Below are 16113 nucleotides of genomic sequence, written 5' to 3' on the forward strand. Positions count from 1 at the left end.
ACCATTGACCCCAATTTTATAAACTACACTGACAAAGCACTGTGATACAGCCTCAAACGCACTTGAATCCTCCAAATGCGCTCAGTGAATCATAGTGACTCACCACACAGTCACCACTACAATTTTCTAGGCCACTCTGCTGCATAATTTGGCCAAAATGTACTCATATTTTTCCCTTTGTGCTATTTAATTATTGTTTTGTGTTTTTAAATGAAAGAAAATTTGATTATATCTCTTTTCAAATGCTATCGCTCCATGTTGCTGTGATAGCATTTGAAAGATGAGAAGAACAGCAATATACTGTAAGTAGACGAGAATAATAACTAACTAATTGAATAACTGCAAACACCTCCAATACATACCTTACTGGATGTTCTGTTGATATATCTACAGACTGAGAATTTGTTGGCTTTTTTGGTGGTACAAGCTGCATTTCCTTGAGTGAGTCGCTGTAAAGAGTTAAAGAAAAAGAAAAATTTAATTCCACAGTGTGGAACATTCCAGGCAAAACAATAACATCTCCACAGAGACAAGCAAGTGGCAAACCCTCCCCCAGAAAATTGAATAAGCGCACCTTTATTGCTTACACTGTGTTGCATATAATGGTTTTCCTTTTCCATTACATAAATATGAAGCAAAGGTGTCCAGGCGAATGTAGTTTAAAGCTTAATATGACCTTTAATTAAGAGTTGAAACACTGATAACTACAAAGTTTTAAATGATCTAACACCATCTCTAGATCAATATTAAAAAGTTCACTGCAAAGGCTCCTTTTAAAACTTCTCTAATAATCATCGTCTCATCATCTCCATTTTGATCTCTGTACCATGCCGTGTCTCTCTCTGTGTGGTTATTTTTGTAAATGTCAAGCCTCCCTGTGACCTGAAGAGTGTCTGACAGATGGAGCCATAATTTCCCTTTCTCCGTCTCCTCAGGGTGCCTCGTCCAGCCTGGTGGTGAAGTTCGCCGACTCGGAGAAGGAGCGCGGGCTGAGGCGCATGCAGCAGGTGGCCTCACAGCTGGGGGTCATCAGTCCCATGACCCTTCACCTCGGGGCTTACAACGCCTACACGCAGGCTGTAAGCAACACACACGCACATGACTCTTATACAGTTCAATACAAATGATGTGTGATGAGGAGGAGATGGATAATGATGGAATGGAATAGGTCTGGGAATCATGTGGTCTCTCAAGAGTCGATACCATACACGATACATGGTAGGGCTGTCAAAAGTAAATAAAATCAGATACTAATCATGACTAAAAGTATGTAAGTATTGAAACTAGATTAGACTTATTTCAACACTAGAAAAATCACATTCGCAGGACAGAAATGAACCTTTCCTGAATAGCTTTAGAATGATTTTGAGCTTTATCAGAACAAGACCACAAAGACTAATATATGCCCATATAGACCACTATGGAACATACCTGGAGGACTGAGGGATTGCACAGATATAAGAGATTATATTAAAGAAAGTACTGCAATTTAATGTTGAAAATCATGATCATCATCATAATGGTATTATCTAAAGAAGGGGTGTTTTTAATTGTTGTGGTATCGGAATCAGCATTAAGTATAGAGTCTGTTCCTTAATATCTAAATCAAGTTTGAAATTTTAGTATCGTGACAACGCTGTCGGTGGTTTTCAGGTTCAAGAATGTGATAATGTCATACTCACAGACGGGGGGCAAGAGCCAGTTTTTTCTATTTATAACATTGCACTTTACTATGAAATATACAAAAGTTAAATTAACAAATGCTGAATCAGATTGTTTCTAGGAGTTACCAATAATTATTAGACCCTAAAACTTGCTATATTACAACAAAAAAAAGTCTGAAACAATATGAATTTAAGCTGCCCCCATACGATATATAACCTTTTTGTTAAAGCACTACCTGCACAAACTTTCTCATGAAATACACCCATTTTAAAGTATACCAAATAATGCTCGTGGAGATATACGGATACAGCAGCCCACAATATCAATACTGTAACACAAAATGTAGAATTAAAATGTACAAATATTTTAAGCATACCCTAGAGTAGAATAAATACTCGTGTGTGTTCATATGCTTAGCTGGAAACACTTCTGTATACCAATATAATACCACTGTGTATCAATAGAACGTAATATAGCTTGCGTTTACGAGATGTCATATCATTGTCATACCATTCCAACAGGCCCATACTGGATAGAGGGCACTTAAAAAATTATTTGGTTGAATCTACCGTAATAGACCATCTAAAGTATTTTCACCAAGCATAAAGAAATGGCCATTAAAAAGACAGAATTATAAATCAAAACAATTAAAACACATTCACTTACTTAAAATGCATTTCTGAGGCTAATGTGACGGCAAAAAATGACTTCATTCATTAAATCCACGTATAGAATATTCAACAATTAACTAGAAGCTCGAGTAATTGTGAAGCAACGCTACGCCACTGAACTTGTTCACTAATTGAGCGCTCACAGCTAATGGCCCCAGACAAGGCTCATTGGCAACAACCGTAAAGCTAGCACATAAACATTCAGTGCATTAAGCAGAACTGCTGACTTCTGTAAGTAAATTGTAATCATTAACACTGCGCAAATAATGTGGAAAAACATGTTCAAGCACGTTTTACTCACATTAAATGACATGATATTTAAACAGTAGTTCAAAAACAACTACTACACAATGTTGCTAATGTATTATGGCAGAAATCTTTCATGTTAAAATGAATATCACTGCAGGGATATAAACCATTAGACCTGTACACCAGATTTTCATGAGATTATGCTTATTAAAGTACTAAATTGCCTATATAAATTGATGAATGTAGATGGCCTATAGGAGTGAAGTGTGCAATTAACCAGTGCTTATCCTCAGTTTACCTCTGAGCCATCTGCGAAGTCTGCTCTCCCCAAATCAGGACAAATGTAAACAACCTCTATCCATGGGATTCAGAATGATGGAAAATTAGGACTGTTGCTATAGTGATTCACGATCTAAAACAAAATATTATATCTTTTTGCATTTAACAGGAAGCTGAACAGGCTGGCTGGTGTTGCTGAACTACAAGCTATGCAACTCTTTGAAATATATATACACATTTATAAATAATTAATAAATATTGTGCAAATCTGATTACAAAAACAGTTTTACATTTTAATAAAATTTTAAATGTACCTTTGGTAGTAAGTATGACCAACAATGTTACGTTCCATGCCTCAGTCGTAGTGGTGGCCCCTGTGAATGTACTCCATAATCTAAATGTATACCATATCGTAACAAGTTTATAAAAGTGTAGTACATCTGGGTTTATTGCCACTTATTAAAATATATTGTCCTAATCTAAAATGATATTAAAGTGTTTCTCGTGCCTGAAGCCATGTTTAAATGAAACCCCCCCTCCCTTTGCCTCGCTCTTTCTGACCATGATCCCTAATCTAATACCTCCGCCTCCTCTCTCTCTCTCTCTCTCTCTCTCTCTGCTATACTTTCTCTCTCTCTCCTCTCTTATCTAACACCTCCTTCTCCTCTTTCCTTGATCCCTAATGTAACACCTCATCCCGTCTTTTTCTCCCATCTCTCTCCCTCTCTAACTCATGTCTAACACCTCCTCTTTTTCTTTCACCCTCACATCTTTTTCTTACCTTTCTCTCCTTTCTCTCTCTTCCTGATCTCTGTGTTCACGCTTTAATCTTTTCTTTTCCTCCTTCCCTCATCTACCTATCTACCCTGCTTCTCTCACCCCTCATCTGTCTTCCTGATTTCCCTTTCTCTCTTGCCCCTCTCTATTTATAATCCAGTTTTAAGTTCCTCTTCTCTCTCGTCTCTCCCCCATCTCCACTCGGCCTCTTTCTCATCTCTCCATCCCTGATCCCCTCTATCTCCCCCTTTATCTGTATATGCTCTTTAACCTAACACTCCTCTCTCTCTCTCCACTCACTCCTCTCTCTTTACACAACCTCTCACCTAAACACCTCTGTCTTGCTCCTCTCTTTTTCTGTGTATGCTCTTTTACCTAACACTCACCTCTCTCTGCCCCATTTCTCTCCCTGATCACCCTCTCTCCCTCTCCCACCTCTCTCCCACCCCTCTCTGCAAATCTATGATCTTACATCTAACACCACTCTCTCCCTTCTCTCTCTCCTCACCCATCTCTATTTATATAATCTCTCATCTAACTCGCTTTCCTTTTTCTCCCCCCTCTCTCCCTCACGCCCCTCTCTTTTTCCTACAATCTCTCATCTAACTCTCCCCTCCCTCCCTCTCTTCCCTCACCCCTCTCTCTAGTTATACAATCTCTCATCTAACTCTCTTTCTCCCCCCTCTTTAGCTGATGCAGCAGCAGGCTCTTGTGGCTCAGTCGGCCTACCTCTCGCCCGTCGCCACCGTAGCAGCGGTCCAGATGCAACAGCTCGCGGCTCTTAACCCCAGCAGCATCATCGCCACTCCCATTGCATCCATCACGCCCTCCTCAGGTATAAAACAAAACACAGAAATGATTTGATTTGGGTTTGAAATATGAGGACACAGGAGCACCCACGAGGCCAGACCAGAAAACATCAATTTAGATTTCATTTTATTTGTTGTGAGGTGGCTTTAAATGTTTACGCTATAAAACAAATTACATTGGATGATTGGTTTAGAGCAATGGTCCTGAACTAGTGTAATTCTGTTATTCTTTCCTTTTTCTATAAACCTTAAACATGGGATTGTGAAATTGAGTTAATGTTCCTGAAATAATATTTCTGTTGCCTCAAATTGTACAAATCTTGTTTAAAAAAAAAAAAAAAAAAAGGAACTGGAAGATAAGGCTTATTCAGATATTGTTCTAAACTAGTATCAAACTGGATTATTTTTTATTCATTTTTGTGGACCACTGTTGTACAAAACATAAATTATTATTCTACTATTATTATTGTTATTCTACCTTTGGGCACAGGAGGAATATGAAATTGAGTTGCAGTTTCAAATTCTTAAAAAAGATTTGAATTTCCAATAAGCTGATTAGTGCAACAATATTTATCTTTGTTGCGAATCGCAAGCAGTGGCCACATGCGTCTGTAAAAATACTATATACATTTTCATTTACAATTATTTATGTATTAAAATGTGTTGTTCCTCACCTGAAGGTACCAGCACTCCCCCCTCGATCGCAGCCACACCTGTCCCAGCGCTGCCTCCTCCCATCGCAGTGAACAGTTACCCCTCTGTGCAAGCCCCCCCTAATGGCCAATCAGCCACCGAGACCCTGTACACCAATGGGGTCCACACCTATCAAGGTACTACTCTCCTAAATACATAAACACTGCTAATTATAGTACAAAACAATATTAATAAAAAGGTTGTTAAGGTTAAAGAGGCACTATGTAACATTTCTGGTGGGGCTTCTCTTATCTCCCTAGAGATCTTATTGCTTTGCCTGAAATGGTCACTAAACATACTAACTACTACTGCTAGTGAAGTTAACAAAATTAAATTTCAGATTTTCAAATGTATTTTCTCCAGAAGCAGAGGTAGTAAAGTTTATGCTGAAATTTGGTTCTTTTTAAATTATTCCTAAAAAAATATATGTAGATAGATTTTCCCTGCATGTTTGGGATTTTGTTTTAGATTGGAGGGGATTATATTTAGATCTTGATTTCATGCTCCAGATAGCATCTAATGAAATGACTAATACATCTTTGTTGATCTCTTCCTCAGCTCAGAGTCCTGTCCTGGATCCACTGCAGCAGGCGTACACAGGCATGCAGCACTACACAGGTAACATCTACCACACTGGCATGATAGCATCTACTTTCCTCAAATAACTGAACTAAACTAAACTAAGTATTAACTAGTGCTATTCAGTAAAGTCCCACTAAAATATGTATTTTTTGTACTGTATATATATATACAATAGCAGAATAACATAACATAATAATGTAGCAAATTGGTCATTTTGCCCATATAAATAACATCGTTATCAGTGTCTTTGGTCAGGACTAAACCAGGATTTGAACAAAGCCAAAAGTCCACACCAGGACCAACCTGACCAAACCCAACATTTGCTCATTCACTACATAAAAATTGGGACTAAACCCAAAACTAATGCTGCTTTTCACAATATTGCAATATACATCATCATCATCAAAAAAAAAAAATCATGCAATCCATAATTTTTCTACATGTATTCAAGGTTTACTGTAATTCTAATCAAAACATGCAAAGCTAGATTGAACCTCGAGATAGACAATAGGCCTAATTATATTCACAGTACAGTGTAAAGACGTGTTATGTAACTTAATCAGAAACAGTGGCGGTGTCTTTCTCGCGCTGCATGTGTGAAGCAGAGATTCACAGCAAAAAGTTGCCACAGAATCCACTTGTTAACATGTCCCTGTTCTGTGCAATGCGTTAGTATGTATACAATAGTTTTAAACAATACTGTATATGGTTTAGTATGTAAAGTCATAATGCAGGGCTGGGCAAGATCACCATTAATTTCTCATATTTTTTCATCATCAGTTTTGATTCAGCTTTATTTTGTCTCATTGGAAACAAATAAAAATATAGTTTGTATCATTATTTTCTTGAATATAAACCTGAATATACATAAGCAAGCCATTTAACACGAAAATAGTAACATTTCTTCTTCCAAATAACTGTGCTACAAACATCAGGCTTTTACTGACAGAGGACTGGCTGTAGTCCTCTCAATTGTCTTGAATAGATAATATAATATACATTTTAAACATTTATTAATGCAAACCATAAATTGTGTACAGTCTATGATGCAAAAATCCAATTTTATATGTACATGGAGTCAGCTACAGTTGACTTACCCCACCCTATCTCTATTTCTTTCTCTCCTTCCCCCCCTATTCCTCTCCTCTCTCTATCTTCCTCTTCCTCTACCTTTATTTACCCTGCCCTCGCCCTCCTTCTCCTCTATATCACCATCTCTCTCCAATCACCCCCATTCCTCCCCTTCTGTCTCTCTTTCCCCTTCTCCCCTTCTCTTCCGGCCTCTCTCTTTCCACAGCCACATACCCCGCTGCCTATGGTCTGGTGGGGCAGCCCTTCCCTCACCAGCCCACTCTGGTGGCACAGCAGCCTCAGCAGCCCCAACAGCTTCAGCAACGAGAGGGTGAGTGTAACAAACCAACCACAGGGGGGCACTTCCAAGTTACATCAAATTTAGTTGCACTATGTCATCACTACATTAAATACTTCTAAAGCTGATTTAATCTCACCTTATTCTATCTCAAAGAGTAAAAACAAACCAATAACTATATTTATACTTGTGTGCAGTGCCACTTTACCAGTTAGTAATTCTTCAACGTTTCAAACCAAGTACCACCAAGTACCATATTTTGCCTTCTGAATACCACTAGATCTAATCCAGGTCTAAAACGGGACTAGCCTTGGTTTAAAATTGGGCTGTACCAGGTCTAAACTAGAAAATAACTATTGCTACACTAAATCAGGTCTCACCCAAAATGTAAATAGAATTGACTCTAAAAATATTTGACCTGCAGAAGAATTTGCATACCGCCAGTGCTACACACAGTTTTAGAACAAATGATGTAGCTAACCAGGTTATCAATTCCTATGTCACCTTATCCCACCTATATCCAAATACAGTTACTTATTGGACTTGTTCCTGTCGTTGTCTGCAGGTCCCGAGGGTTGTAACATCTTCATCTACCACCTGCCCCAGGAGTTCACAGACTCTGAGATCCTCCAGATGTTTCTGCCATTTGGAAACGTCATCTCCGCCAAGGTCTTTGTTGACCGTGCCACCAACCAGAGCAAGTGCTTCGGTGAGTGTCTGCAGTCATAATATCATGGGGAATGTATTATCATAATAAGGATATACGCTAAAGACAAATTCTGAAATTGTTGAGGGAAATAGTAAAATGCTGTTGTTGTTTTTTTATCAATTAAATAAAAACGATCAACTTCTTATTACCTTCTTTATTTAGCCAGAAAGGTCCCATTGAGATATAACATCTCCTCTGCCAGTCACGACAGGTAGCAGGTCACATTCAACGCAGTGTTGGGGACATGCTTTGACAAAATGTTTTGTTTTCTCTTCATAATTTCAAATTTCGGACCACCAACATTTAATACAAACAATTCAGCATTTAATATAGTTTGGAACATTTAATAAATATCATCATAAAATATCAGCAGTTTATGGAATGTATGCGTTTTAGCTGGTGGCAAACTATGTTATAAGCTTCTTTAGTGTAATTTTTATAATCTAATATAATATAATATACCGGTAGTGTAATTTTTGTGTTTGGTTAGTTAGTTTTTTGGGTTTTAAAAAAAAATTAAAACTCTTTTAAAAAATACTTAATTTGTTTAGGTTTTGTGAGTTTTGACAACCCGTCCAGCGCCCAGACAGCCATCCAGGCCATGAATGGCTTCCAGATCGGGATGAAGAGGCTGAAGGTTCAGCTCAAAAGGCCCAAGGACGCCAACCGGCCGTACTGAGACCCAGAGGTGAGAGCAGCTTTAGTTTATGTTCACAACATTTCAGATGGTAACATAATCTCAGACAGAGAAGCAGGAGCCAATGGTGATTTACTGTTTTGGTAAAAAAATCGATAAATATATATAATTCAAATATGTTGAATCTTATAATGTTTTGTTTTTTGTACTTTTAAGTACTTTCATATGACAGTATTTATAGATGACACATTAAATAATGCCACCACTTTTTAATACTATGTAAAATGCTGACATTGAAAACATTAGTCATTTTTCCAGTTTTTGTTTCTAGTGGATATTCCCAGTAATGGCTTTTTATATTAACCATAAACTAGGTCAAAACATCTGGATTTTGACTGCAGACGCCGGTAAATTGCACCATAGAGTTCTCATCAGCTCAATGTTACTATAGGTATGTTAAAATGTAGCGACCTATTGGAGATGGGTGGCATTGGAGGAGATTGATAGACAGCTGGATTGGCTGTAATTTGGGCCTAACTACGTAAGTGTCTTCTACGTGGAGCTGAAGCAGTCAATAAGAGCACACTAGATTAACTTTAATGAGGCTACGCTTTGCTCTAAATGTCCACAGAGTCATTACAAGGACAAGGCCAGTGCTGTTAAAAGTGGTGTTATTTTTGCACCCCACAGTCTGAAACAAGTGTGACGAATGTGTTAATTAAATATACTTTAATAACGCAAGATAAACTCTAATAATTATTTTTATTTCAATTCAACAGCTCATAAGCTTAGAGTATAAAAGCATTAATTTCAGTGTGCATTCACATGAAAGAGTGGAGTGACTGAAGATACAAAATTTATTAAAGATGGACTATGTAACTTCTCTACCACCTCTGCCACCTGCTGTTCTCCATGTCATTGCTGTCCCACAATTGTTCCAACGTATGGTTTTAAACTTGTCTATCTCCATGGAAACGAGCAGATGGCAAGATAGAAATGTTTAATTCAACACTGTGTAACAAACCAGACAAAACCAACATCTCCATGAAGACAAGGAGATAGCGGACCCTCCACAAGAAAAGTGACAATATGCACTTTTAGGATTTAAATATATTAAAGACAAAGAAGACTAGAACAAAGATGAACTTCATTGATTTTCTTCAGAGATTTCAGGGTTTATTTCCTCTAGAAAGAGCTACATTGAATCAGATTTGGGTTTGGCATTTATTTATCTATTTATATTTTTTGCTGTGTGATTGGATCTGTGCCTTAGCAGAGGTCTATTCTGTTTGAGTACTTAATTTTCTATATTTTTTGTACACAAATAAGTCATTTTTCCTGGTAGCCTTTTTGAAACATGCCCTCTGAACAGTATTCAAATTTCAGCTCTCTCATGTCTAACCAGTGTTTTATCACAGGAATGAATGCTTCTATACTGTCCACCATTATATAATTTTTGTTTTGTTTTCCCATTTATTGTTTTTTGTTTTTGTTTTTTTGTCTTGTGCCATTTGCCATTTTCCCCTCGACAAAACTCCACCTCATCACTGTCCAGAGCGTTCTTAAATCGTGGAGAAGTGGCTAAATGGCTAAAGCGTGTCTCTTCCTCTCACTTCTTCTCACTGCGTTGTAAGTTGAATGGGCTGTGTTGGGTGGTTGCTGTGGCCACATGCAGTACCGCAATGTGATGGTTCTTGCAAATAGCAGTCTTTTTATTATTTGGCCGTGGATCTGTGTTTGAACTGTACCTTGTGGATTTCATATGAATAATTATTAGTTATGTTTACTATTAGGGGTGTAACAATTTATATAATACATCATTATTGTCACATTTGATTACATAGACATTAAAGGTGTACTAAATGCTTTTCTGGTGGAGGATCAGCCAGTTGCTTGTGTTGATGGAGATGCATGCCATAGGATGGTATTAAACTCACCTATCTTATCAATGAAAAGCAGGTTACACCACCTGGTCAGATCTGTGGCGAGGTATGCCTGCTCAGTATAAGAATGCGTGTTCTTCAAGGTTTTTTGAGTAATAATATCCCTGTAAATAAATAAATGCACGTTGGGTTAATGCTACAGTGTAGAACATTCCAGGCAAAGCATTTACATTTCCACGGAGACAAGTAGGGGGCAGATCCTCCACCAGAAAATTGGCACAAAGTAGAAAATTGTTGTGGTGTTCTTTAGCATTACACAACAGTTCTTACACTAACCATATCATCATATACATTATCCTATATGTCAGGAAGGGCATCTGGCTTAAAGACCAACCAGATCGACATGGAACTGGTCCAGTGAAGAACAAGTGAAAGATTGAAATGAATCATCATCAACCTGCACTTTTTTTCTTTTTTTTTTTTTTTACAATAATGATTTGTTACACCCCTAAATGTTATTTTGTCATGGGTTGAAACAGAAAACTGATTAATGACTGTCCCCTCAGCATCTGTGAGAAACCGATCATCATGACACAGTTTTTTTTTTTAAAGAATTCTTTCAATTTTACCCATTTGTCCATTTTCCAACATTAACCTTTGAGTTTTTGTCTGTCATGATTATCTTTCTCACACTCCCTGTTTAGTCGGTTGGCGTGGTTGTAGTTTTGTTGATGAGTGCGGGGTCCTGTTTGTTTGTAAGCCCCCAGTGAATTTGTGCCTGAATATTGTTTTTGTTTTGTGCCTTTGAAAGACATTTTGTGAAATTCTGACATCAAGTTAGCAGTTGATGAAATAGTAACCGTGTGGGCCAATAGTGAGTCAAAAATCAACACACGTTTCTTGTGTATTTATACCTGTGAGAGTGCTGTGTTTGAATAGTTGTGGAGATGCAATGTGCTGTACTAAATTACGTAATATTGAAGTTTTATTTTAACATCAGTTGGTTTTGGGTTGCTAGGTTTTTTTGGTGAATTTGTTTTGGTTTTAATGACACTGCTGCTGCTGATGAGGAACTGCATCCCTTTGTAGGAATTCTGGAAAATAATATCTAATAATTTAACATAATTCACAATCAAAACTTTAAATTTGTCAGAATTACTTCTTTCTAAAATATATAACATTTTGCATAACACTGGCAGATATACAAATGTGTTAATATCTGCTCACAATGGTCACTTTTACTTAGCCTAAAGGCATTCAAATTGTTTAATCATTCTTATGCGCATGAAATAAGACATTTTATTGAGAGATTTGTTAAAACAATTATAATAGAAATATCATTAGTAAGTATTACATTTCCTCATAAATTCAACTGCACTGAGAAAAAACGTTGAATACATTTTGCTGTTATCTGCAGATGCCTTGTTTGCAGCCGACTGTGTTATGAATACATTTGTGCACACAGTTTGAGTGACTTTGCTGTGAATCTCATTAGAATAAATGTAATATAATCTCGTATTTTGATAATTCAGCGTCGTCTCCCACCAGAATTCCTACTGTGCATGTTCTGAATTAAGTTGCCTGCCAAAAGACGTGACAGACCATCCTGAGAGTTTCGCTGAAATGCATGGGCAATGTTTGAACACTCCCCCCAGTGGCATCAGATCAAATGACGTTTATCAGGTATAACACTATGACCACAGACGGAAGTAGAGCACAGAATATCTCTTTGTCATGGCACATGTTAATGGGTGTTTTAGAGATGTGTTGTGAAAAATTGTCAAATTGGTTAGAAACCAGTTTTAGTGGCCAAAATTACCAGGTTTAGTGGCCAAAATGTGGTTACAAGACCTTGCCAAAACTACAGCTCATTTGGGGTATTACTACATCTATGATTTTGCAGAAAATAGTACGGGTAGATGAGAGTTTATAAATGAAATGGACTGAATTTATGCTGAAATTGATAGATGTCAATACATGGGTTTTTTTATATATAGATCAGACAAACTAAATACATCCAAAAGGGAAATTGCTTGGACACAGTATTTCAGTAGTTCATTACTAATCTTGAAGACACTTTAAACGTATGATATAATAATAAAGTAAAAAAAGCAGAATGCAAAATGGTCAGTATTGCATGACTAAGTTTTTTTTTTAATAACAGAAGTACAACACAGGCAAATATAGCCCACAGAATAAAAATAAGTTGGGTGGGTATTATCCGATATGAATAGTAACAGCAAACCCATCTGTCCAAATGTGATTTCTCACAAGGGAGGCAAATAAAGTAAACTTCCCCCAATTTGGAGTATGACATCATCACATCAATCTGAAAACCACCAACAGATGAGCACTGATATGAAAGACAACACTGGGGTGAATATGAGGCAGGTGGTCATAATGTTATGCCTGTGCTGTTTGTTGCAAGGTCTTCCTCTAACATAACATATTGTATTTGTTTAATTGCTCTAAAAATCTCATCCTCTTTTTTTTCCCTTTCAGGATGATACAAGTTCAATCAAGAGAAAACCACTTGGGGATGTCCCTGCCTTTTTTGGTTGCTTGACCAAGCATATAGCACAGGAGCCGAACCACTTCTCCACAAACAGCCGTGTGTCACATGAATGCGCTTTTTAAAAATCAACAACGACATCAACTGATTCAACAGATTCAGTTTGGAGGTGTGCCGAGCCGCTCCGAGTTCTGATCATTCCAGCCAGACCATTTCTACTTACTGTACATATAATCTACATGTTAATATATCAATGCATATCAATGATGTTAATCTAATGAACAGGGTTTTACTGTATAGTGTGACTTTTGTGGCGTTTTAAACAAAAGGCCAGTCTCCGCAGTTGAAGGGAAAAGAAAATACTATTATGTACGATGATGGCTAATATTGTTACGTAGAGTTAGTTTTATTATTTATACGTAAATTAATGAAAAGAAAAAAACGTTGGGTTATTAAAAACGTCATGGAGAAATCTCTCACTGTTAGATGTACATACCTTGGTTCAAAACGCTCTGACCAACTTCGTAACTTAAGTAAGCTTCACTCCTGCCAATACTTTTCAAATTAAAAGCATAAGTAAAAGTAAGGGCTGGGAATTTTTCTATCTTGATTTTTTACGTTTAATTTATTTGCTAATCGATTTGATGAAAGGGAAAGATGTGATGATTTCTTTTTATTTATCAAAAGAAGAAAAAATAAGATTCCTGTGGTCTACAAGACAATGAAAACACTTATTATAGAGTTTTTAATTACATAAATCATGTACTTATGGAAGTTAAAAAAACAACAACTAATGTTTCTTTATTTATTCTCTACAATCGCTGTTTTAAAACATATGTCTTTAAAAGAAAATAAAGTACAATTTAGAAAAATGTGTGTGTGTTTTTCTTATAACTGGCTTAAATTACTAGAATTAGTTCTACTCTATCCCATTATTACATTTACTACTGGTACTCCCACTGCTATTTACCCAACTATTGCCTTAATTACTAATAGAACTAAAAATGTCACAGCATTTACATTGGACCAAAAAGAGCCCTTGCGTCACTCATTTAGTTATTTTGTTGCATGATTCGCTTTCTCAGAAAATCCTCATTCTAAGGCATAGGTCTGGCCAGATTGGTTAATGACCATTATGGCTAGATATAATATAACTTTATAATTTCACAAAGCGGATGTTAAAGTGGTTCTTAAACACACAATTATTATGTAACAAATAAATAAAGTAAAGACCGTATAGACCATGTATGACTTACTTTGCATAATTTTAAAAGCACTGCTTTATATCTAAGTTTATTTTTATCATATCAAATAAGCAAAACTATAGAAATCTATTACTATCAATGAGCTTGAAAACCTAATTGAACAAGGCTGCTCCCCTTTGGACACATTAGGTACTGCGTCAACAACATTTGGACAGAAAAGTAAGAAAAGGCAATTATTGTAATCAGTTTATACTAGATTTATGAGTGTATTTTTTGCATTTGTGGCCATACTGGCTTGTCAAAAGCAGATCTCATCAGATCTCAGAAGTGAGGCCGGGCCTGGTTAGTACTTTGATGGGAAACCGCTGGGAATACAAGTTGGCGCAGTGGGGCACCAGTGGCAAAAACTGTTGTGTTCTTTGGCAAGACACTTCACTCACATTGCCTAGTATGAATGTGGTGCATGCGTTAGTATTGGTGATGGTCGTTGGGTTTGATGGTGAGAGTGAAGTAAATGAATAATGCAATGTAAACTGCTTTGGGTGCCTTTAAAGGCGCTGTATAAATCCAATGGTTAATTAATAATTTTAAAACTACATTTAGTGCAGTGTTACTTAGTTACCATTTGATCACTTACCTTCATACCCCTGTTATGTTAAAGCCGTACTGTCTGCCTCTTCTGTTGCAGCTTCCACCTCCTGCTCGTCTCCATGGAGATGTTATTACTTTGACTGTAATCTTGCATTACATTTATTTAATTACGGATCTTTTTATTGCTCTCCAGCTTGGTCTGTTTGTATCCCCTACTTATCCCCATGGAGAGATAACTTTAATACCTTAATACTAAGATTTCACACAAGCAATAACATCTCTTTGCAAGCAGGTGGCGGACACTCCACCAGAAAAGTTACACAAGCCACCATCATGATATTTTACTTGAGCTAACCCCCTTTATATTTCCAACTCAAACTGAATGCATGATTGGATAAATGCTTTGATAGATACAGGATGAATGCAGAGGGGGATCCACAATGCAGTGAGCCTGGAGTTTGGGCTGGGTCCGATGTGTTCCAACAGGCCTGAGCTGCCCTGGGCATGTCTGAAGAATGATGGCTGTTACCGCCTGCAACAAGAGAACAGCTGTGGTTACAAACCGGGGGGACTCACAACTTTTGTATAAATGTGTAAGACAATAGAAAAAGAAAGAATTGGCTGTTTTTAAAGTTTTTATAGCCTCAAAATAGGTTTTTATATAGGTTATATGTAAGCTTGGGATTCAAAACTAATGATGTACCTTCTTGTAAAACACTTTATTCACGAATCAATCCTACTAATACTGTAAATCTTACATTAAATAATGCCATAGTTTTGAGTGACATAAAGAGATAACGGCTGTGTTTATTACACATAATTCAACACAAGTGAGAAAAGAGAAAATACCCAGACATAAGTTGAGTCACTGTGTGTTGACTGATTGAAATGTTTTCCCTCAAAACCACCAATTTGTTATGCATGTAAAGCAAAACTGGCCTGCAATCAAATAATACATACCGGTAACTTATTTTAGTTGATAAAAACCTGCTTTCTGTAAAAAAAAACAAAAAAACAAAAAAAACAAAACACAGCACAAGCACATACAACTGCAAGAATATATCCAGATTAAATTCAAACAACACTTTAAGAACTGATTGGCTAATGTGCATCTAATGGGATATAGCCCGGCACCTAAGTCTGCCATAGTTTCTCTTCCAATCTAAATAGCTACAGCTGTTCAAATACAAAATGTTTGATTCTATGCAGAGTCTTGTATGCACAGTTTTGCTAAAATGTAGAATGCATAGTGTAGCTTTGTACATAAGGCTTGTAAGGTCTCTTTTACCTAGTTAGGTCCTTTTCTGCCACAGTGAAACTAATATGAGTTTATAGCCATAATATTTGCATTAGCTTACCTTTCAGACCTTAAACAGATGTATCCTAATATATGTATATATAATATTGTTTTCTACAGTCCTGTTACTGACTAATCTGAATTGTGAACAAGCTTTTCAAAGTTTTGCCATTATTGTATTAGTG

General features: G+C 36.9%; 1 protein-coding gene across 2 annotated transcripts in view; it reads left to right on the forward strand.

Moving 5' to 3' along the window:
• celf3a (cugbp, Elav-like family member 3a) overlaps window positions 1–13702 on the forward strand; it is a 55081-nt gene extending 41379 nt beyond the window's left edge. For both annotated transcript variants that reach the window (XM_033975203.2, XM_033975204.2), the window contains exons 7-14: window positions 936–1079; window positions 4332–4476; window positions 5131–5280; window positions 5702–5761; window positions 7023–7127; window positions 7660–7803; window positions 8355–8491; window positions 12826–13702. In XM_033975203.2, the coding sequence (XP_033831094.1) occupies window positions 936–1079; window positions 4332–4476; window positions 5131–5280; window positions 5702–5761; window positions 7023–7127; window positions 7660–7803; window positions 8355–8482 (876 nt within the window). In that variant the 3' untranslated portion in view covers window positions 8483–8491; window positions 12826–13702. The remainder of the gene's footprint in view (window positions 1–935; window positions 1080–4331; window positions 4477–5130; window positions 5281–5701; window positions 5762–7022; window positions 7128–7659; window positions 7804–8354; window positions 8492–12825) is intronic.
• The last annotated feature ends 2411 nt before the right edge of the window (window positions 13703–16113 follow it).

The sequence above is a fragment of the Periophthalmus magnuspinnatus genome, chromosome 11 (genome assembly GCF_009829125.3).
Source record: "Periophthalmus magnuspinnatus isolate fPerMag1 chromosome 11, fPerMag1.2.pri, whole genome shotgun sequence".
NCBI classification, from domain to species: Eukaryota; Metazoa; Chordata; class Actinopteri; order Gobiiformes; family Gobiidae; genus Periophthalmus; species Periophthalmus magnuspinnatus.